The sequence below is a fragment of the Frankliniella occidentalis genome, unplaced genomic scaffold, assembly GCF_000697945.3.
Source record: "Frankliniella occidentalis isolate FOCC.00 unplaced genomic scaffold, Focc_3.1 Scaffold172, whole genome shotgun sequence".
Classification (NCBI taxonomy): Eukaryota; Metazoa; Arthropoda; class Insecta; order Thysanoptera; family Thripidae; genus Frankliniella; species Frankliniella occidentalis.
In genome coordinates, this window is record NW_026267298.1 from 54,518 (window position 1) to 76,179 (window position 21,662).

The 21,662-nt window shown below is 52.9% G+C and overlaps 3 protein-coding genes across 6 annotated transcripts in view; 2 read left to right on the forward strand and 1 right to left on the reverse strand.

The window, feature by feature from the left end:
• Window positions 1-6,008, forward strand: part of LOC113205560 (uncharacterized) — a 15,321-nt gene extending 9,313 nt beyond the window's left edge. For 2 of the 3 annotated variants that reach the window (XM_026421221.2, XM_052271755.1), the window contains 7 exons: window positions 2,110-2,528; window positions 2,887-3,066; window positions 3,395-3,674; window positions 4,430-4,735; window positions 5,062-5,374; window positions 5,481-5,597; window positions 5,827-6,008. In XM_026421221.2, the coding sequence (XP_026277006.2) occupies window positions 2,110-2,528; window positions 2,887-3,066; window positions 3,395-3,674; window positions 4,430-4,735; window positions 5,062-5,294 (1,418 nt within the window). In that variant the 3' untranslated portion in view covers window positions 5,295-5,374; window positions 5,481-5,597; window positions 5,827-6,008. Of the gene's footprint in view, window positions 1-1,767; window positions 1,904-2,109; window positions 2,529-2,886; window positions 3,067-3,394; window positions 3,675-4,429; window positions 4,736-5,061; window positions 5,375-5,480; window positions 5,598-5,826 lie in introns of those variants that run through there. The other variant, XM_052271756.1, reaches the window with a different exon arrangement.
• Window positions 6,009-6,465: 457 nt separating this feature from the next.
• Window positions 6,466-12,043, reverse strand: LOC113205601 (abl interactor 2). Of its 2 annotated transcripts, XM_026421286.2 has the most exons (11): window positions 11,878-12,043; window positions 11,298-11,458; window positions 11,012-11,182; window positions 10,771-10,918; window positions 10,442-10,689; window positions 10,186-10,373; window positions 9,760-10,094; window positions 9,334-9,372; window positions 9,174-9,209; window positions 8,091-8,369; window positions 6,466-8,007 (listed from the first exon to the last, which is right to left on the reverse strand). In XM_026421286.2, the coding sequence occupies exons 1-11, from the start codon at window positions 11,945-11,947 to the stop codon at window positions 7,844-7,846; spliced, it is 1,839 nt and encodes a 612-aa protein (XP_026277071.1). In that variant the 5' UTR covers window positions 11,948-12,043; the 3' UTR covers window positions 6,466-7,843. The 2 variants fall into 2 exon arrangements, with proteins under 2 accessions (XP_026277071.1, XP_026277072.1); XM_026421287.2 differs by lacking the exons at window positions 9,174-9,209; window positions 9,334-9,372.
• Window positions 12,044-12,719: 676 nt separating this feature from the next.
• Window positions 12,720-21,662, forward strand: part of LOC113205559 (disintegrin and metalloproteinase domain-containing protein 10) — a 77,408-nt gene continuing 68,465 nt past the window's right edge. Inside the window, exon 1 of the mRNA XM_052271757.1 lies at window positions 12,720-13,083. Within this exon, the coding sequence (XP_052127717.1) occupies window positions 12,996-13,083 (88 nt within the window). The 5' untranslated portion in view covers window positions 12,720-12,995. The remainder of the gene's footprint in view (window positions 13,084-21,662) is intronic.

The following is a 21,662-nucleotide window of genomic DNA, read 5'->3' on the forward strand; positions in this document are numbered from 1 at the left end:
CTCTCTCTCTCTCTCTCTCTCTCTCTCTCTCTCTCTCTCTCTCTCTCTCTCTCTCTCTCTTCGCCCTTTGTCCAGACTCTGTGCGCCCGATACAACAGGGCTCCCGAAGGGGTCAAGTAGCTCCACGGGGACCCTATAGAGGACGCTCCTCAACCCCACCCTCACCCCACCCTCGCCGCCGTTCCGATGAACCCTTTGAGTCCCAACGGCGGCGGGGGCGGCGGCACCAGCAGCGTCCACTCGGTCACAAAAGTGTCAGATAGCGGTGCCTGTCCCCTTTCCCCTTGCCTTTCCTCCCCATGGATCCCGGGAGAGGATCCCTGGCCCTACACCAGTACCCCAACCTGCAGCTATCCCCACTCCCCCTCCATATTTCCTTCCTCTAATCAGAACGCCCCCATCCCCACCCCCTGCTCCGACCTGCTCTCCGCCCCGGTCCTCCACTTCCACACAGCTGGCCTCATCAATTACCCATGAGCCCTGGGCGCAGCGGCGGAACCAGAAGGAGCAAAGGTCCAAAAGTCATCGCGGGGTAGGAAAAAAAGACGAGCTAATCCGGCTAATCCGCGGCCGCGGCACCCTTCGCGCTTCACGTCGTGGCGAGGCCGCGCGGCCGGGACATGTCACGGTGGCGACCGTGGCCGTGAGGCTGCCGACGGCACCGTCACAGACTTCTTGCTTGCGGCCGTTATTCGAACGTAACCGGACCATCACAGTACTTTTTTTCCGACGCGGAGGTAATTCCCGATCCGCGTGGGTCAGAGCGTGGCGGGGTCGGCAGCGGCGCCCCCGGGGAGCGAAAGAGCCGGACTATGTTGAACAGGCCCGGGCCATCACATATGCAAAAGAGCTCGACAGTCGGACTTTTGTCCCCCCCCCCCACTTTTTTATTTCCGCAGGCCGATGCGGGCCTGGAGCGGGGCGGGGGGTCCGTTGGGGGCTGGGTGAGAGGGAGGGGAGGTGGCTGGGGCGGTGACGGCCGCGGGACACACCCCGGTGGACGACGGGAATCGCCCTTGGTAAAAAATGCATCCGAGCCTCCCAGCTACTGGTACTGGTCCAGCAGCAGCTCGGGGCGCGGTTGGCGGGGGCGGATGGACGGCGGCGCCGGACCTTGGGGGGCGAACCTTGGGGTCGGGCTGAGCCACAGTGCGACTCGTGCCCTCCCCATCCGCATTGCCCCCACCCCTTCCTCTTCCGGCGCGGACGCACTCGAGGCACGACAAAAAAGTAGTATCGCATTACGCTTTCCCTTCCTTCACTGTCCCTCGACTGTCCCTAACAACCTCACTCAACCCTCACACAGACCCCACACCCGCTACCCCCTGCAGTGCGCCCCTGGATTTGCTGGATAAACACACCTTACCGCGACCGGGTAGGGCTGGACCTCCTCTGCTCGGGAACACGCTGCTGGTCCCGTGCTGGCCTCGCCCACAGCAGTCAACAACATCCTCCACCAACCTCCTCCCCAGCTCCCCTGCTGCTGTACACGTCAACTCCGACTCCACTCTGCTCCGGCTTGTCCGGCTCCGACACATTTTTCGCCTGCAATATAAAAACTTCCCTTCCTCCCTGCGCCCCATTGTCGTTTTCTTGCTCGCATTACCTTCGGGACGGGGGATGCGGGAGCGACAAAGACAGAACACCAAGTGGCCGTGTGACGCGTTCCTCTCTCGCTCTCTTTCGCTCTCCCTTTCTCGCGCTGGCTTGCTCGCTCCCGCCGCGTTGGCGCCGTGCCCCGGGGCCCCGTGACGGCGCGCGCGGGGCGGGGGTGCTGGCGGCGCTGGCGTGACGCTGGGGACGCGGCGCTCCGACTGGTGGTCAGCCAGTGTTGTCGAGATGCTGGGCGCGGGCCGAAGTACGTCCACCGCTCTCAAAATCGGGTTCTCAAAAAATGCGTCCCGTGAGTACCGTAGTCGTAGCAGCAGCCGGCGCTGCAGAGTGTGGATGGTGTGTCGTGAGTGCGCGTGACTCGTAGATAGTGACCCCCCGCTAGCCCCTCCCTAGAGCAGGACGTGCGAGACACCTTCCCTCCAGACGGACCCCCACAGGACGAGGACGTCCCAGCCGCCATCATGAATATCATGTTCAGAAAGCATTTCCACGCAGATAAGGAGCCCGGCTACGGGTTCGGCAAGGCGAGCGGGCGCTCGGGGCGCAGCAAGGGCCACGGCACCCACGGCAAGCGCGCCAGGGACGCGGGCTACAGCTCGCTGGCCATGCCGGACGCGGAGCGCGACCGCGGCTACCGCACCCACCTCTTCCTGAACCCGTCCGGCTGCCAGAGCTGCGGCAGCGCCGTCGACGAGGACCTGCCGCCCGGGGCCGGGCTGCCGCCGCCGCCCTCCGCCGCGCCGCCCGCGCCCCGCCGCTCCTCCGTCACCCTCATCAAGTGGCCGTCCACCAAGAGGAAGTCGTCGGGCAGCCTGATGGGCGGCCGCTTCGACTCGCTGGACGTGTCGCCCGGCGCCGGCGGGCCCCCGACCCCCACCGGGTCGGCGTCGGCCTCCGCTCCGCCCAGCCGGCAGGTGAGGAAGGACGTTTATTCTGTAGTGTTTCTTTTTCAAAACTACTTCAAAGTGTGTGTTGTGCGCACTGCATTTATTTCACGGCGTCGGATGCTGCACGTAGTATTTCGAGCGTGGGAAGTGGGAGGGGGGGAGGGGGAGGGGGCGCCGCATGTACCCGCTCTGCTGCGTGTCGCGGCCGCGCTAAATGAATAAACATCCCATCCGAGCCGGTCGGATCCGGCCGCTTCATTTGGACGCTATAAGTGGGTCAGGGGATGCGCGGGTCGGCAAAACGGACTCGCCAAAATTAGAAGTATGCGGACTCTGACTAATTTCACGAACCTTATTCTCATCTCCCTTCGCGGCCGCGGCGCAGGTGAGCTTCAACAAGAACGGGCAGCAGCAGCAGCAGCAGCAGCAACCCCAGCAGGGCCGCGCCGCCACCAGCTCGCTGCCCATGTCCCGCTCGGAGCCCGTGTCCCTCGCCCACCTGGACAGGGACTGCTTCATCATTCCGCTGCACGCCGTCGACCGCTTCCTGCCCGAGGGTGTGCCGGTGAGAATGCGGCCAGTGCGGCAGCCATCTAACTATCGCAGATTTTTCTGACTTTTCTTACAGTTTTCTGATTTTTTCTTATATTTTTCTGACTTTTTCTGTTGTTTTTTTCGATTTTTTTCCCTTGATTTTTTCTTCTGATTTTTCTGATTTCTTATTCTGATTTTTTCCTGATTTCTCTGTGGTTTTTCTGTTTTCTTCCTCATTTTTCTTCCTGATTTTTGTTTCGGGAGAGGGTGTAATACTGATTGTTTTGAGTGGAGGATCCCTCGGCGGACGTCCCCGCTGCGAGTGCGACTATGTAATTATCTCCGCCTTTGCCTCGCAGATGCCCGAGCCCGGCCAGCTGGGGCAGCTGAACCAGGCGGGGCAGCAGCAGGCGCTGCAGGGCGGCAACGGCAACGTCAAGGTGCTGGAGGTGGCGGACCCGCTGCTGTCCGTGCTGCTGCACCTCATGACGCCCATGGAGCCGCTGGAGCCGGCGCTCGAGTCACCGCTCGCCTCGCCGCACCGCCAGCAGGGGACGGCCTGCGCCGACCTGGTGCAGGAGGTCAGCAAGGGCAACTCGGCCGTCCGGGGCATGCTGCTCACCAACATGGAGAAGAACTGTGAGTGCCCCCGCGGTGGTGTCTCCGCTGCGCTGGCTGCGCGCCGCCCGCCCCCCTCTCGCCTCCCACGCACTGCCGCGCGCGGGGGAAGCTATGGCTTACAACAATTATCATCAAGTGACCTGTGTGTGTGTGTGTGGTTCTGTTTGTGGGACGCGGAGGGGGGTTTGGCAGCGGCGGCCGCTTCGCGTGCCACAGCCACGCTCTAGCGCAAAGCTTGTCCTGCCGCGATGTCGCCACAGCAGCTGCCACCGCCGTCTCTCTACCCGCGGGACAAGAGAGCTGCGGAGTGACGGCGGGGCTGCAGGGTCGCGCGGGGTCACAGTCACACGGCGGGCCGCCCAGTGTGCAAAAGGCGTTGTCGCCGCGAGTGTCGCGATGCGGCGGCGTGTGCGTCGTTATGGTTGGTACTTCCCTCCCGTTCCGCCCGCCCGCCGCCCTGTCCCGCGGATCGAAGCGCGCGCAGCAGGGCCGTTCGGCTCGATGACGGTGAACGATGAGTTTGTGTCAATGGCGTGCCGCCAAACGAAACACCGCGTTGTTACGGCGGCGGGCCCCACCACCGCTCCACCCTGCGCGGCACTAAACTACCTGTCGTGTTTGGCGCAAGTTATTTTTTGCCCTTTGTCGAGCCGCTTACTATGGCAGTCTGATTGCCCGGGCTCGTCCCCGGGACATATGGGGGATGGTTGTGCTGAACGCGTCGTTGCTTCCACTACGACTGCTGACTTTGGGTCCGCCGTTTGTGTCCGCAGCCGAGTTCCCCTACATCTCGTACTACGTCATCAACTCGGCGCAGACCGACCCCAAGGAGTTCTTCCGCTCGCTGCGCTCGGCGTCGCTGCGCAAGTTCGACCCGCGCAACATCCGCTACACGGCCAACCACACGCTGGACCTGTTCAACGAGGTGGCCACCATCGCGCGCCCGCCCTTCGACCCCGGCTACCCGTCGGCCGCGCGCCGCCCCGCCCCCGCCACCACGGGCTACATTGTCTCCTTCTACAAAGTGTTCGAGGGCGACGACGGCCGCCGCTTCGAGAAGAACTGGCTCTACTGGACGGGTAAGAAGTAGTGTAGCGTCCTCGGAAAACGGTTTCTTTCATTCTAGGATATTTGACAGTAAAGAAAATCTTACTCGATAAATTCAAAGAAATTTCCCTTCACTTGAGGTAAAATTTCCTTGTTTTTTTTTTTTTTTTTTTTAATTTTCCTCGAACTGAGGGAAAAGTTTCCCTGTCCTCAGTTTAGGTTGAAATTTCCTTGAATCAAAGAAACTATTTTCTGGGCGTGTCGCAGTGTTAACAGAGAGACGGTCTCCACAAAAACTGGCAGCAGCAGCAGCAATTTTGGTAACAACGTGGAAACTGTTCGTTTTCCCCTCCCCCAGGTGCTCGCATGCTCTACCGGTACCTGCCGCGCTCCGTCGGCCTGCGCCGCATCACGCTGCACAAGTCAATCTCGCAGGGCGACAAGCTCTACCTGCTCATGGTGGAGTGCGCCAACTTCCTGGAGGACCTGTCGGCGGCCGCCGTCCTCATCCCGGCGCTGCGCGCGCGCCTCTGCGGCTACACGGGCATCTACCGCGCCGCGCCTCTGCCCGCCGCCGCCACCCCGAGCTGAGCCGCCGGCGGGGACGGCGAGGGGGAGGGGTGGCGGGGCGCCGTGTCGGCAGACCGCCGCCGTGCGCACTGAAGGGAAGGGTGAGTTAAGGAGGATGCAGTTTGCACACACAAGTGAGAATATCCGCTCCAATTTGTCGTCTTGCTGTGCGGAGAGCCTGATTCCTTGCACGTGGGCGTTTTGCAGGTGGTGCGGGGAAGGCCGGGCCGCCCGCCGCGTAGGGCACCGTGCCCGAGTGGTGAGCGGCAAGGTGTGAGTCTTTGAAATTCTGGCAGAGGCTGAGGGTGAAAGATTGGAAAACAGGTAAAGGCGGGGGAGGAAATTGGCTCCACGCATTTCCCCCCCAGTAGTCGTACTCTCCTTACGCTTTTATAGATGTCGTTTAGAGATTAGGATGAAATTTTAAATTAATTCCAGAGGGAATTATGTCCATTTTTCTTCTTCTCAATTTTCTATTCGTAGAGATCCAGATAGCATTCCAAATGAGGCAATCTGCTTTCCCGAAACTGACCCATTACTTGTTCCAATGCAGGTCCACCTCTCTCGCCATCACGCGCATTGACGCCACGCCACGCCACGCCACGCCGCCGCGCAGCCCCGCTACGCCTTGGCCTCCGCCTCGCCACTAGCTCTAGTCGATGCACTTGGGACCAAAGCACGGGCGCTTCGTTCCGCGCCGTGCACCTTCAATGCAACGAGTATTTCATAGGTCAACCCAAGTTTCTATTATTACACCTCTCTTTGCCGGTACTAGTCCTCTTCGCTCGTGACGGGCTTCTATCACTTTGGTCTGACTCTGACCAAACATCCCGCGTGAAGCCACACGTGGGTGACTATTTTGTGACTCCAAAGGAGTTGATTAGAGTAAATTCTAGAAAATATTACAATTATTCCCTCCCAAGGAGGCCTCTCACATTAGATTTCTTTTCTTTTTTTTTTCGTTTTTTCTACACTGTCTTTTCTATATTATTTACTTGAAGGTTTCAACATATTCTTGTTGCCTGAACGAACATGCTGCCGCATTTTGGGGCTTTTGGGCGCTCAAGATGGTCACAGCTCAAGCTAGAGAGGATTGCACATTTTTGTGATTTAACAGCAGTTAGATAAATGATTTCTTCATGTGTCTTTTGTCCAGCTTACTGCTTGCAAATACAAATAAACAAGAGGCAAGTGGATTGAAGTAATTGCTCAATTTATTATTTCTTTACATTTGCTTCATCAGTCAGCAATAAAGGTTCTAATGAAATCATAGCAAATCTACATTCATCAGAGAATCAATACAAAGGTTCATCACTTATGTTTAGGCTAGGTTTTTGATTTGAGCACAGTAATAATTTTCTACCAATTTTCTTCCATGTTGTGAGGAGATGGCAACTATTCAAATCACTTATCTGTTTCTTCCCCTTTTTATAACATAGATTTCAATAATTATAGAAGATTAGTTGTAAAGACGCACAATATGTGAATAAAGTAAATGAATATTTGCAAAACATGTTTACATTATTTTGGAATGTATGGACGGGAAGGACACACAACTGTTGATAAATGCATTTAAAACAGACTGGAAGACCTCATCATGGTAAGTTATGAGCAGAAAGGACATCTAAGAATACATGTGTAAAGTTGTTTATCAAATTTTGGAAACATTCTCTAAGTCCATATTGAATTTCTACCTCAGCATCATTATATATTACTGACAACAGTAAACTTTGACAGAAATCAAGGTTTAAAGTAGAGTTAATAGTAAAACCACAGTAAAATGACTGCCTACCCAAAGTTTCATATGAAAAAGCAGGCAGACCTAAGTTGATAGATAAAAATAGTGCTCTTTTCATAAAGAACTCCATCACAATACAAAAAAGTACTGACAGACCCATGATTTGTAAAATACTTTCAGACATACTGACATGATTATGAGCAAAAACCTATCTTTATATTTAGGAAAAAAAAATCTCTCTTTACAGAGTGAGAGTAGTAAAAGTGCAATAACAATAAAAATATACCTAATGATCCAAGCAAAGTTAATGATAAAGAAAGTTCATTGCAGAATGGCAGTTTAGAAGACTCAGTACTCAAGGCACACAAATAATAGTAAAAGTCAATTGATCAACAATAATAATCTAACAATAAATTTATTGATGAAAACACAGAGGATAGATTGTGTAACATCAAAATAAATAAACAAAAGAACTTGCAAGACTTAAAGGAAAGTGCACATTTGCACCACAGAGAAATAGGGCCATGAATACTCCATTCAAATAAATATTTTCACTTTTGATGCAACCATTCTTGTTCCTACCATAACCTTTAGTTACTCTCAATTCATGATGTAGAATTGAACATCACATATGCCAGAAGGTAAAACATATAAAATCATGGCACACTTTCATTCAGCTTTAGATTACATACAGAATAAATGCGGAGTGAATAGCTAAAATAAATAATTACTTTTAGAATAACAAAACAGTATTCCAGATTTGGATTTGACTATAACATTCCCACTGCAGTGTTGTAGTAAGGATTTGTGTCAGCTCTAGAACTGAAAAGATTCAGACACAGGGCTCCACATAATTCCCAGGGAAGAGGCCTGTAATACCATCCATGACTCCTTCCCACCAACCATCATCATTCTTCTTGAGTACATAAATAACAGCACTCTCCTGAAAGCTGAGCTCATCATCCTTATCAGCGTAGTAATCATAAATGGCAACAACTGCAAGAAGGAAAAAAATCGTGAACAGAATGTAAGAAATTTCATAGCAAATTATGAGTACAGAACACTAAAAATGTACGTACCCTTTTCAATGTAGTTTTTAGGCACCCATCCAGGCAAATCGATTTGCTCTGGGACAATCATTCCTCTTGGTTGCCCAAATCGAGCGTGTTCTGCTTCCTCAGGCTGGGGCGGTGGTGGTGGTGTCTGGCTACCCAAGCGATAATGCTGGGAATGCCCACCATGAGAGCTGTGATGGCCATGATGCTGGTGTGGCAATGTGTGATGACCCAACATCCCACTGGGCACAGCTTGCATTGCTGAGCTGAGTGAGTTGTTCAAGACCAGAGGAGACGGTGGGGCTGTGAACAAATATAAAGTACGGCAGTTTAGGAAAACAATCTAAATGAAACTCACAACATATCCAAAGAGATCTAAATTAATGAAGAGTGACAACAAAAACATGGTCTTGAAAAGACACATACTGTATGCACCAAACAAATCCTAAAATAAACTTTCAAATTTAAGTTTTTCTACAAATGTATAGTAAAATATGCATGCAATCAGTTAATATTGATGTCAAAAATTTAAAGCGTGTGAGTATTATTAAAGTAAAAATCAATAGGTGAAAAACGGTACATTGTCATTATACAACTGCTGCAACCCAGCTATGGCAGGAAAAGATACTTCATTTATAGGTAATGCTAAGAAGCCAAACCAAACAATTTGGAAGCACAGTACGGATTGATACACTTGTTCACACTACTCTAGGACTAAACAAAATTAGAAATACATATTTATCAGACATGTACTGTGCTGTGCTATATTGTTAATGAAAATTAGACCATACAGAGGTAAGAGGAAATATTAAAATACATAACACAGAAAAGTAGAAAAATGTGGCAAATGTTCCCATAGAACATTTAGCATATCAGCAGAAATTTTCACAACACACCGTACAAAGGGCTCTTATAAAACAAAAGGCAGAAATCTAAAATAAATGCACAAAAAAATAGGCAAACCTGTTCCAAAAAAAAGAAAAAGATCTAATAAATAAAGGATGCAGGTTACAAAACAAAATCTACTAGCAGATATTAGTGGGAGGCTTCCAACAACTCGTGGATCATGCTGTCCTGTATGGGGAAAATACATAACAGAGTTCTTACCTCCCGAATTTTTCAAAGCACTTTTTAAGGGTTGTCCTGATGACAGCAGGAATGCAACAATAAATACAGTGTAAATGTATAAGTTACAAAAGATAGAAAACGACAATGTGAACACTTTCAAAGAAGCAGTGTTTCAAATAGGACATGATAACATTCTTACCTCCTTGAGGATTTTTCAGTGCACTTTTCAAGGGTTGTCCTATCCACCAAAGCAAAACAGAAAGATATGCAAGTTTTAAGGTTTGGTGTTTAAGAAGCCTCATGGTCAACAAAAACATAACACCAATTCGCAATGATTTAGGGTATGTACAGAGTGAACTATACAAAGGAATTGATTGAATGATGAACATACAGCAAAAAGTGTTTTCTCCAGAGAGAAAAATGCAAAGCCTTATGAAAACAGTCCATGATATACAAAAAGGCAGAGAAGTAGTACATTGTGGTAACCAAGGCAAAGCTGAAATATGTACTCGTAAACTGGAGGTTTCTGTAGGCGGTCGAATCGCACTTTAAAGATGAACACTTCCCCAAGGGTAGGTACTTAAAGTAGAAATGTAAAAAAATATATTACTGAATGGAAACTTACGCGGCATACTCATATGATGATCTGAAGAATATGTGGCTGGTGGTGTATTTGGTGGAGGTGTCTGAGGAATAGGATGCACCAGACCCACTTGTGGTAGGGTCATTGGTGGATGAGGAGGTTCTTGGTGAGCTACAGCCAAGAGTGGGGGTGGTGGCTGTTGTTGTTGTTGCTGCTGCTGCTGTTGTTGTTGCTGCTGTTGCTGTTGTTGAAGCTGCTGCTGTTGCAGCAGTTGTTGCTGTTGTTGTTGCTGCTGCTGCTGTGCCTGCTGCTGCTGTTGTTGTATCTGATGGAGATGTTGCATTTGCTGTTGAATTTGTTGTTGCTGCTGTTCTGATCTATAAAAATATGAAATAAAATAAAATAGAAAAGTTACAAAAGTCGAAAATAAAAATGAACAATCTCAGTTTAATTTTTTTTAAATCTTACTTTTGGTGATGTGGATGATGGCTGAGAGTACCCGTGTTGTGGGCTTGGCTGTTAGCATGCATTGAATGATGGCTTCCATGGTGCTGATGCGGAAGTGTATTAGAATGCATAGGCAAAGAGGAGTAACCCGGACCTCGATCACGTCTTGGATGTCCCAGTGGATAATTAGGGGCATAGTGACTTGGTACCTGGGGAGTAAAGCCTTTGTTGATACCTGATATTTAGAGAAAAGTAAAAGGTGAAGAGATACACTTACCTGAGGAGGTGCAACAGCAGGTGGTGTCCTATACTCCCTTGAACCCTTGCTCAATGTGCCCATTCCCATTCCTCGAACAGCCTGAGGCGGTGTTGGGGGTTTCGTAGTAGGTGCAGGGCCAACATTTGGTCCAACATTGACAGAGAGCGGTCCCATGGCTGCTTGAAGGCTTCCTGCACTTGATCCACGCTGCTTTCCACGCATACCGCCACTGAGAGTTCTGACACCATGGCCAATATCATCCAGTGCTAGTATAAGAAAACAAAATAAGTGCTTAAAAAAATTCCTGGGAGTACCATTGTAGCATAGTTAAAATAATAATACAGTACCATTGTAATCAATTGCTCTACGAACATATTTTATAGGTTTCTCTGGATTAGCAGGGGCAATAATCTTGTATGTTCGGTTAGTACTTTTATTGGCTGTTAACACACCAATTTCACGCCGAGCGACTTTTTCTTTGTGGATCATCACTGTCTAAAAAGTTAAAAAAAGAAGAACAGTTTTTGACAAGTTATAAAATAAATTTGTGAAGAAAATTGGATGGTTCAATGAAAAGAAAATACATACCTGGGCTATATGATTCATCTGACTTTCCATTTCACCCATCTGTGCTGTTTGCAAATCTAGAAGCTGTAGAAAATTGTATGCCAAGGTATTAATTTGGTAGGCCACTGATGCCAAGGATTGAGTTGTGTAGTTTTTGGTCTCCTCCAGGGCCATCCGCTTCTCATCTGCCTGCTGAGATATCATATTTTAATAATTAGCTTCAATGAGTCATGAATTATACTACAAATATTAAAACTTAAGAAATGATGTCTTAAGTATTAATAAGATAAGATAAAATAATATTTACCTGGAAATAATTATTTTCGCAATACTCAGCCACACGTTCTAAGTTTGTGTGACTGTCAGCCAAATTGTTCCGGCCTTCTGGAATGTCTGTCTTCAGGAGAGCAGCTAATTCTGCCATGGTTTCCGATTCGCTTCCGAGCCCTTCTCGGTTTACAACAGCTCCTAGGCAAGATATAATAAACAGTGAGTAAATATACTGCATTGCTTTAAGAGATAGTGAAATTGTTTATTGATAAACACACACACATGGATATAAGAGGCTTGGTAACAAGCTAAAGAGTATGACAGTAAATCACATAACCAAAGAGGCCTGCTTCAGTAAACAACAACGGTAATACTGGTACTGCTGCACAAATCGATCGAGGTTGGAAAGTTATTTAAGTTGCTTGAAGTAGGATAGTGACTAAAATGAACTACAATTTTTAGTTCTAAATAAGAAGAGTTCGAAATAGGTTTTGAAGTGGGCGAGGTTGGAGGACGCCAAAGCCGCTACTTAGAAGATTATCACACCAACAACACTCCCTCAATCGAGAAATTAGGTTAAACACCATAGTCAAAATGAAAAAAATCCAGGTACTTACCCGCTGTTAGAAGGGAGTCCCACATTGTGTTGCTGTCGCCTCGATTCACAAAAGATAACCAAGAGAACATCCACTTGCCTCTTGGGGGGCCACCGATGACATTTGACAGCAGCAGACAGACGAAGCCTTTCTGATGTTGCCAAACAAACTACACAGCACCAGTGATACAAACTTGTGCTGCTAAACCAGCGGTAGTTTATCTCTTGCACCTTTTGCGTTTTCATTCAAATGAATTAGAAAATAATAAAATTTTGAAACGAATATGTTTCTCAAGAATGAACTCCGACGTTCTTGCACAAGACTTGTTAGCGGGAAAGACATTTTATTTCTGTGTGTGCCATGCTTTGAAATAAAATACGCGGCAAATTCAAATGCTAACTTACGGTTTTTCTTGTTTTTACAGTGTTTGACTGTAATTTGCTCTCAGAAATTGATCATACCTGGAAGATTAATGTAATTCAGACCTGAAAGTTGGCGTTGAGAGAGTTTATGTTACATTTAAAACATTTAAAATTAAGTTTTCCCACTTGATTGGGAGAAGAATTTTGAATCACGCGGGGCCACGAGTGTTTTTCCAGCAGGCGCCGATTCAGGCCATGCAATGGACGTGTTTCATTCATTTTACTAAACGTCATTCAAAGTTTAGATTCGGTTTATTGAAAGATTTGGGGCGATAGATAGTGAGAACATCATTTATCTGACGTAGAGTAACTGTGGCTCGAGTCGTAGATCGGCGACAGTTGCCTCCTCGGGGCAGCGCGATCCGAGTTACCCGCCGCGCCGTTGGCAGACCTCGCTCTTGACATTTGTGTCTGCGACGCTGCGTTTTTGTTGTCAGTATGCGAAACTAGCAGAAAGTGAAAGGATGGATTGATCCGCAGCTCGGCTCCTCCGCTCCGCGCAGTGGTTGTTTGTTGTCGTCCCGTACCGTGTGTGTGCCGTGCGCCCCGCGACGCCGTCGAGGGCACCACCGCCGCGGCCGCGCCCCAAATGTGCCCGCGAGGACGCGAGTGCGCGAGTGTGCGAGAGGCGCGGGCAGCAAGTGCCCAGGGACGGCTCAGGGACGGGTGTTCGCGAGTGCCAACATGGTGTGAGGTGTGAGGCTGGCGCCAGCCACCATGGTGTCTGTGTGGGATCCCGTGCGGGTCCTGGTGGTCCTGCTGCACCTCGCGGGGCCCTTGCTGTCAACGCCCGTCGTCCAGCAAGGTGAGACAGACCGCCTCCGCGAGAGGCTCTTCCCCCCTTCCTCGCGCGCGCTGGCCGTGGGCTCCGCTCAGCTGCCCATTGTCCAGGTCCAGCCTCTCCAGCTCCAGCGCTGGAGAGGATCCTGGAGACGGGGCGGGCCGCGGACACGACGGCGACGACGCGCAAGTGCCCGGGGCGTGCTTTGGACGGCGCTGCCTGCGCGTGTTGTGCCCCTGGGTCGCGTGCTGGAGCCCTGGAAGGGCCCTGGGCCTGCTGGACATAACCTTAAAAAGTCGCCTGGAGTCGCGAGGTAAACAATAGCCTTGTGGGCCCAAATTTACCCGTGGTGTCCGTTGGATCAGTTTTGGCCCGCTCAGCTCAGCTGTTAGACGTCGCGGACAGCGTACCCTACCGAAAAGTGCTTCAATGTAATATTTTTCTGTTTAATAAAATTGTTATAAATAGGTTATAATTCAGTCTCAACTTTTTGTCAAATGTATGGAGAGGAACTTTCACACCATCTTTTGTTGAATGGACACTCGAAGGCTCACGCCTTTGTTGTCAGTTTCAGACCACCTATGTAGGTATTTTAAACGGTCGATATTCCAACACCAACTTGTCAAATTTTGCCTCACCAAAAGTATTTTATCCTTATCGTTTCTGGTTTGGCCCGTAAGAAAAAAAAATTGGATCAAGTTTGTCAAAAGAACTATTGACCTTTTTCATAATGAGAGACTCATTAACCCGTTTGAATGGTACCGGAGACTTAAACGCGTGCGTATGCGGTAGTCGCTTTGAACAGTTCAATCCTGGCGTGGTACTTCCCCAGTCGCTTCCACGGGGCTGATAGTGGACAACGGTAAGAATGTCGCTTTGTGCAGGACTCGCGAACAACAGTCATAAGGGCCGAGCGGAAGGGCCCCTTAAGGTCAAGGGTAATGTTGTGTAAGACGATATGTGAAGGGTATTTTCAAGTATTATCTTTTCTTAAAGGTTAATTTGAGTAAAAACACGCTCTCGTAAAGTTAACGGCGCACCTTGTAGACACACTTAAAGTAAAATAATAATAAAAAGGATACCTCAAGGCCTTATTAAGGTTCCTTTCAGGCCAAACTCCTTTGGCCTTAAAGGCACCGCTTTGTCTCTCTGCCGGCACCCCTCCCTCAGCCGAGGGCCGCAAGGTTGGCAAATGCCCTCAGTGCTGCTGGGCATTCCCTCCGCCCTCCGCCAACCAAACCGTCGTCTTCCTCTCTGGGTGGTGCAACGCGGCGGCGCCGCGCTTTTGCAGGAACCTTGCCGTCTTATTTGCACCTGACGAAACTAATGCGGTGTGAATGTGTGTGCTCTTTTCCTCGTTTTAAAATATATTTTCAACTTTGCACATACAAACTTATAACCTACCGACTTAAACCCATACAGGATGTTACTCAGGCCCCGTGCCCCGCATTTTGTTTTTGGTTATGCTGTAGCTCACGCTTGCGTGCCAGCGGGTTTGCCTACCGCTGCTCATCCACTGGAAAAACTAATGTGAGTGACATCCTAAGTCACATGTGTAGGACCGTTTTTCTGGTCACGTTGGTGGTGTGAACTCCTATGTGTTCTGTCCTATACCTTCTTGGCTGATGTCACATCAATTGGTGTGACCTGAACTCAGATCACATTACATGCTGTGACCAATTGGTGTGATACATGTCACATTAGTTTTTCCTGTGTCGTTGCGCCTTATGGCGCCGAGCGAGTAGGCAGCTCGCATACACGCGTGTATGCGGTATAGCATAACAAAACCAAACAAAAAAAAATCAACAACAAAAACGAAGAGATAAAAAAAATGGTCGGAGCCCATTCCATCTAGTTCAAGGGATATATGCCTGCGGCCACGTTTGAAATCTGTGCTCTTTGCGCGTTTGGTGAGCCCGAGAGTGAAAAATGCAATCGTAATGTGAAATAATAAAGGAATTTACAGAAATAAATGAAATCGGGTCGTGGTATAGCATGCGTGGAGAGATGGGGAAAAAATCTACACACACCAACAGTGAGCATGGCATGACACCGCTCAGGTGTGACCGCGACCCCGGCAGCACTGCCGCGGTCGGCCCGGCGGCCGTGCGAGCGCAGTGCGTGTGGGAATCTGGTGGCGGGGCGGGGGCTGTTGCAGCAGCAGCCCAGCAGCCGGTCTGCTGTATCAGCCTCTGTGATGCCAACGACCCTAACCCAAAAAATATGCCCCCAGAAAAAAAAACTGTTTCTTGTTTCAAGCGCATTTTTCCTTGCTTCAAGCAAATGCGGCTCCAAGATCAATTTTACTCTTGAGACAAGATGATATTATCTGTCGAATAAGGGAAAAATCTTATTCCAAAGACAATACTGACTTGTTTCAGGAGTGAATTTAATCTTGGGTCAACACGGGTCAGCGTGCTCTTAAAACAAGGAACAATAATTTTTCTGGGATTGAAATTTGGGGGAAGACCTGTCGTGTATTTTCCGTGTTTCTGTGTTCCGTGTTCAGCGTACTTTCGCAGGGCATTTGTGTTTTCCTCCTGAAAAAAAGAGACAAAGATTACCTGAGTAGAAGTACAAAAACTCAACTTGGCCCTGCAGAAAGCAAAAGTTTGTGGTTACTCTTGTAATCTTTTGCCGGTGAGCGCGTCGCAAAGCCATAAAGCACAGCCAGAGCGAGAGCATTCCAAATCGCCGATAAAATCCCCCGTGCGCGGCCGACAGGTGTGTGCTATAAAGCCCCATGCAAAGCAGCAGCGGCGGCGGCGGTACGGCCGGCGGCAGCGTGCGTATGCGTGCGCACTGGCGCGCCGCCCGCCGGCCTTTTGTTTTCACCCGTTCCACTTCCCGGCCATGCAGGCCGTCGCGTTGCTGCACCGCGCGCTAAACACCTGTCCATGGTGATATGATGATATGGCTACGCGCGCGCCGCGCACCGCTGGTGGTTGTGTTCTTGGCTTACTTTTGCTATCGCGCGCGCCGCGCCGTGCCCTCCTCCGCGCGCGCCTAAATTTCCCTTTCTTTCAAATCTCTCCTCCTTCCTCCTCCTCCTCCTCCTCCTCCTACACCGTTGACCAGGCCATCCTTTTTCTCCGTGCCCTTTCCACCGTCACCTCGTCGTATCTCCGGCCGCATATTCCATATTTTCTCCCCCCCCCCTTACAAAAAAAGTCGGTGGCCGCGCGCACGGTGGCCCCGTAAATAACCATAGCGTGGCACTGAATTTGTTAATTTTGCGAGCAGCAGGACGACGGGAGGGCTGCCGCCCCGCCCCTCCCGAGCTGCCACTTTGTGGGGATTCGTCCCGCGCTCGCAGCCACTCTTCATTAGAGGAGGAAGGGGTTGTCCCCTTTTTGCCGATGTGGGCATAGCGGCATAGCAGGAGCAGCAGCAGGAGCAGGCCTCCCTGAGCGCACCCGGGGGAGGCGGGGCGGGGCGGGGCGTGGCGGGGCGGGGCGGGGCGCAACAGCCATCTATACAAGGAGCAGGCTAAGTGGTGTAGGGGAGCAGGGAGCGGGCAGGGCTGAGTGCACGCGCCTCCTATGTATGCCCCAGGCCGGCGCTTGTCCCCTTCGACAACACCGAGTTGTATGACACAGTTTTTGCTCTGGGCGGCCTCCTCTCCCACCCTGGAGCCTGCAGTCGCCCCTGACGAGGGCGGGCAGGTGTGTGTGGGGGCTGCTGGGGGGCTGGGGCGCACGGTGCGGGGGGCGGCGCGCTCATCTGCAGGCAGCGCACGCCCCCCGCTCTTCATCTACCTCTCTCTCTCCCTCTCTCGCTCTCTCTCGCTCGCTCCCTGCTCCCTGCACCTCCTTGTCTTGTCCCTGATATGGGTTGCCGAATGAAAACGCCCCCCACTTCCCCGCCCCCTTTTGCTTTGGCGGCGGGGTGGGTCCCCAAAGTGGAGCGGGGCGGGGCGGGGCGGGGCGGGGCGAGTCTGTTACCCCGCCCCGGGGGCAGCGGCAAAAATTGGATGCGCCGTTAGTTATGTGCGCGATGTCGGATGGAGCGGCACAATAAACTGGTCCGTGTAGATCGTAAAGTTTTGTCTATTAGGCCGAAGGGCCGAACGTGCCGGCGGCAGGGCCTCCGGGGGCGACGCGGGGGTGACGCGGGGGCGGCCTGGGGGCGGCGGGGGCGTACATTAATTTATCGGCCCAACCGGTATTACGCGCCACGCCCCACCACCACGGCCACGCGCCCCTTTGCATTGTCTGTGAGAAGACCATAAAAAAGTGTCGTTTTTTGGTCGTTTACACCAAAGGTTTACACCATCATAATCATTTTTGTCGTCGTCGTAGTCGTCGTTTGGCTGTTTTCTTGCGCCCGTTTGCGGGCTTCCCCATAGGCTAGTTAACTTTCCTCTTTTTGTTTTCATCCAAAAGACGACTTGCTTTTTGTTTTTGTTATTTTTAAGCCTATCAAGTTGTTGGCAGGGAGGGGGGGGGTGGAATTTGCCCCAGTGGACGATAGCAGCCCTCTCCTATCCCGCAACACATACACACACGGATACGCGGGCCCCTAGGCAGCGGCCGTCCCGCCGCGCCCCGCTCCGCCGCGCCCCGCCCCTCTGCCACCGGTCAGAGCTGGAGGGAATGCTTTCCAAAGTACTCTGCCGATGGGCCCCTGGAGGAGCGGCGGTGCCCCTGCGCACAGCGAGCTGTGGCCTCCGCCGGGCTCTGGCGCGGCTCCGCATTGCAATTGTTTTCCAGGCCCGTACAGCTGTGTTTGCTGCTCATGCCGTTCGGCCGTTTGTTCTCTCTGTCTCGCTCTCTTCCCTCTCGGTCTTCTTCCCCTGCTTCCTTTACTCTTCCTTTGCTCATGAACCCTCTTCCTCTCCACGACATTTGGAAACACCCTATCCTTTCTTTTTCTCCTTTCCTTTCCATATACCGCGGCACAGCGGCACTCTTCCTCGTGCGTGTGTGTTTTCGTGTGTGTGGCATTTCGCTTTGGTCAGACAAACAAATAGAAGTATCTGAATAATGAAAAAAAGAGCTTCGCGACGACAACGACGACGGGACTGAAATGAAAGGGTTGGTTTGGTTCTCCTTCCTTCTTGTGGCGGGGGCGGGCGGCATTGGGGTGCTCGTCGTCCACCGCGTCGGGGGCAACAGAGAGGAGGGTCCGGTCCGGCCCGGGTCCGGCGGCGGCGTGGTGGGGCGGGGTGGGGTGCCTGTGTACGGGTACGCCCCAAGCCCGCCGCGCACCGCCACGCCCCGACGCGCCCCGCCCTCCACTCCATTATTTCTCCCCGTTTGTTTCTCTTTGCCGGCCCGCTGACCATAACGCGCCCGCCCGCCCCGCCCGCGAGGCTCCAGGATTACCTGCTACTTCCAGAGCTACCCCTCCCCCACCCCCTTCTTCTTTACAACCTCTTATACTTTCATCCCCCTTTTCCACCGCCGCCGCCGCCGCCCCCGGTTTGTTTTCCGAGCTCGAGTACTCGCCCTTCCTTATCATATGCTTTTTGTTGCTTTCCCTCTTCATCTCCCCCTCCTCCCCCGTCTTTCGCTCGCTCTCGCTTCATTTCGCTCTCTCTCGCTATATCTCGCTCTGTCTGTCTCTCTCTCGTCCTGTCGCACGAGCATTTGGCGCGTGGCCTGTGCCGCGTTGTCCGTCTCCCTCTCTGGTGGGTGGATCGCGACTGGAAATGGCTCATTTAAGCCCGTGCACACACACACACACACACACAGGGATGATGGTTGCCGGCTCATTGTTGGCGGGGCCGCTCGTTAATCTCTGCTGCTCTGATGCGGTATGAGTGAGGCCAAGCCGAGCCAAGCGCAGTCATCCGCCATCCGCCCCCGGTGAGGCCGTGGAGGCCAAAGGGGCGGGGCGGGGCGGGGCTCAGCGCCACCCGCGGAGAGGCTGAAGAGGGAGCTGATTTGGACGGGCGGGGGCGGGGCGCGGGCTGCGTGCAGTGTTGACTTTGACCCGCTCCAGCTCTCGAGCCAGCCGAGCCGAGGCGAGCCGACCCGCTCCGAAGCGGATTTGGTTTTCGCTTTCATGTAAAGCCAAATCCCCCCGTCCCTCTCCTTTCGGCTCCCGGTCGCCCTTGCTTGGTGATGTTAATGATTTTCTTGTTGTCTGTAATCTCTGGGCGGTTGAGCTGCCTCATCATCAGCTTTTTGACGGGTGCGCTCACCTTTTATTTGGCTCCCTTCACCCCCCCCCCCTTCTTTCCTCTTCCTCACCCGATGCCCTGATTTTCTCCCCCTTTCACCCCCCGTTAATCTCTCCCCCCCACCCCTTTGAAGGGAGCTCCCTGCGCGGTGCTGATGCCTCACAGAGCGTCCAAATTAACTCGATAAAGTCGCCCCCTGCGCCCCACACCCCCTACGACGTTTGGTTTGCGCTCCGCTTGGCCGTGGCCCACGCGCGCGTTTGCTGCGACCGTTTTGCCCGATTTTTTCTTCTTTTATTTCCTCCCCCCTGTGCTGCTGTAACAACACACATCCTCTCCCGTTTCTCCCTTTCTCCCTCGCACACTCTCCCTCCCACACTCCCTTAGCTCGCAGCCCTTAGTGGGTGTGTGTACAACCTTCTTGCTTTAAGCCCCCCCGGCGGCATTTTGGTGCGGCCTGTATGGTCCTTTCAACGGGGTTATGGTGCAGGGAGGGCGAGGTGAGTGCGGTTTAGGGGCGGCGTGGCGTGGCGGTGTGTAGGGCGGTAGTGGCGTAGCTGGCGCACCCAGCGTGAGCGCGCTCTCGCTGCCCGACTCCCTCTCCCTCCTCCTCCTCCTCCCGTCGCTCTAGCCCGTCCGGCTCGACCACTCAGAATGATTGCTCGCGTTCCTCCCGATATCGCCCTCTCCCTGTCCCTCGCCCAGGAGCTCCTTCCTCGTCTTCTGCCCCACTAGAAGCTAGCCCCCACCCCCTCCTTCACCCACCCACCCTGGACGGCCAGGGCACCCTGCCTGCAGTTGGGGGATGTGCAGGGGGGGGAGGGGGGGTATCAAATTAAAAGCAGTTTCCCGCCGGGCGACACCCATTTGTGTTTGTCGGTTTGGCGCGATGCCCCACCGTGTCGCCGGGGTTGTGGTGAGGCTGGGGCGAGAGGGAAGGGAGAGGATCCAAATGAAAGGTCGTTCTCCAGTCGTCCTGCTGCTGCTGCTGCTGCTGCTAGTGCTGCTGCTGCTGCTGCTGCAGGGGGTCAGAAAGGGGCGGGTGTTGGCAGTGTTGGTTGGTGTTGTGTTTGATAATTTGGAAGCAACGACGCCGGCGCCCTCGCCCGCTGCCCCGGTGAGTGCCTTCGCCTTCGAGGAGAGTAGAGGGGGTTGGCGCGCGGAGCGTGGTTGGTAGTGGTGCCTTGCTTGTTGTGCTGCGGAGCCGCGGCCGGGTAGCAGAATGAGGTAATTGCCCTCTTTCTCTCTCTCTCCCCCTCTCTCTCTCTCTCTCGCTCGCACTCTTTCCCTCATCTGCGCTTTTTCACCACCACCTTATTTCCCCTCCTTTCGCCTTCCTTGCTGATGTTTTTGCCGTGCGGAAAAGCAAAGCAAAGCCAAGCAACACAGCCCAGCGCAGCGCGAGGAGCCCGCGGGAGACGACGACGGACGGTGGAAAAGCAAAAGAGGCGTCGTGCAGAAAATGTACAAGTACTGCCGGTGGCGGCGGCGCCTCCGCTACGGGAAGGAAGCGAGTGTCCTCCCCTCTCGCTGCCCTGCCCGTGAGTTTCTGTGCTGTCTGTCTGATTTCCGAATAAATGACTGTCAAGCTCGGTGTGCCTGGTGGCGCGGGGGGCGGGGGTTCCCGGGGCCCGGGCGGAGTAGGGCAGCGTACCTCCACCACCACCACCACCACCCCTGGCCTACAGTTTGCCGACACTGACGTCTTTCTGCCCCGCTGAACCCATAGAGTTGCTGCTGCTGCTTGCGCGGGCGGGGCGGGGCGGGGCGGGAGAGAGAGGGTTGGTCAGGGGGTGGCAAAGGGGTAGAGAGGAGGGGAGTGTGGGGTGTGGCGGGGTGTGCAGAACGCAGAGGGGTAGTCGTCGCCGCTCGGAGAGGTAAAAGGAACAGTGATGAAGTTGCCGGCGCCTCGCCACAGCCGCCTCCCCCTCCTGCTCCTCGCTGATGAGTTGTTTTGTGTCGGCCAGTTAGCGCCGCTCTGGTGACCCTCCCTGCTACTTTAGCAGCCCGGCCGGGCCTGGCGCGGCTCGGAGCGGCCGGCGGTTAGTGCGCGCGACCCGCTTGGGCTCTGCTTGGGTCCGCCCCCAGCCCAAATGGTGTTTTGATATTTCCCTGCCCCTACGCGTCGCGCCGCTGTCAACCCTTCTAGCGCATACCCCTGCTACTGCGCCCTTTCCCCCTTTTCTCTTTCTCTCTCCCCCTCTGTTCCTCTCTTGCTCTCACCAGTGCCCTTTCCTGCTGCTATGGCTCTGTGTGATGTGGGCGCAGCCGCTGCGGTGACGGCAGCAGGCAGCATTAGGTTGCGCATTCATTACACTTGTGGACCCCCTGCTCCGCCGCCGCAGCGGTGGTCACGTCTAGCCATGTCACATGCTCCATTGCCATCCTCTTTTATCCCTTGTGCTCACGTCAAACCGCGCGCGAGCGTCGATACGCACGCTATACCGCGGCTCCGCGTGCAGCGCCCCACCCTGCC

Excerpts from the sequence above, each read along its gene's own strand:
- LOC113205601 (XM_026421286.2), bottom strand. The coding sequence starts at position 11,947 with ATGTTCTCTTGGTTATCTTTTGTGAATCGAGGCGACAGCAACACAATG. Across the intron at positions 11,183-11,297 it reads GCGAAAATAATTATTTCCAG|CAGGCAGATGAGAAGCGGAT; the intron begins GTAAATATTATT and ends ATGATATCTCAG. Across the intron at positions 10,690-10,770 it reads TAGAGCAATTGATTACAATG|CACTGGATGATATTGGCCAT; the intron begins GTACTGTATTAT and ends TTCTTATACTAG.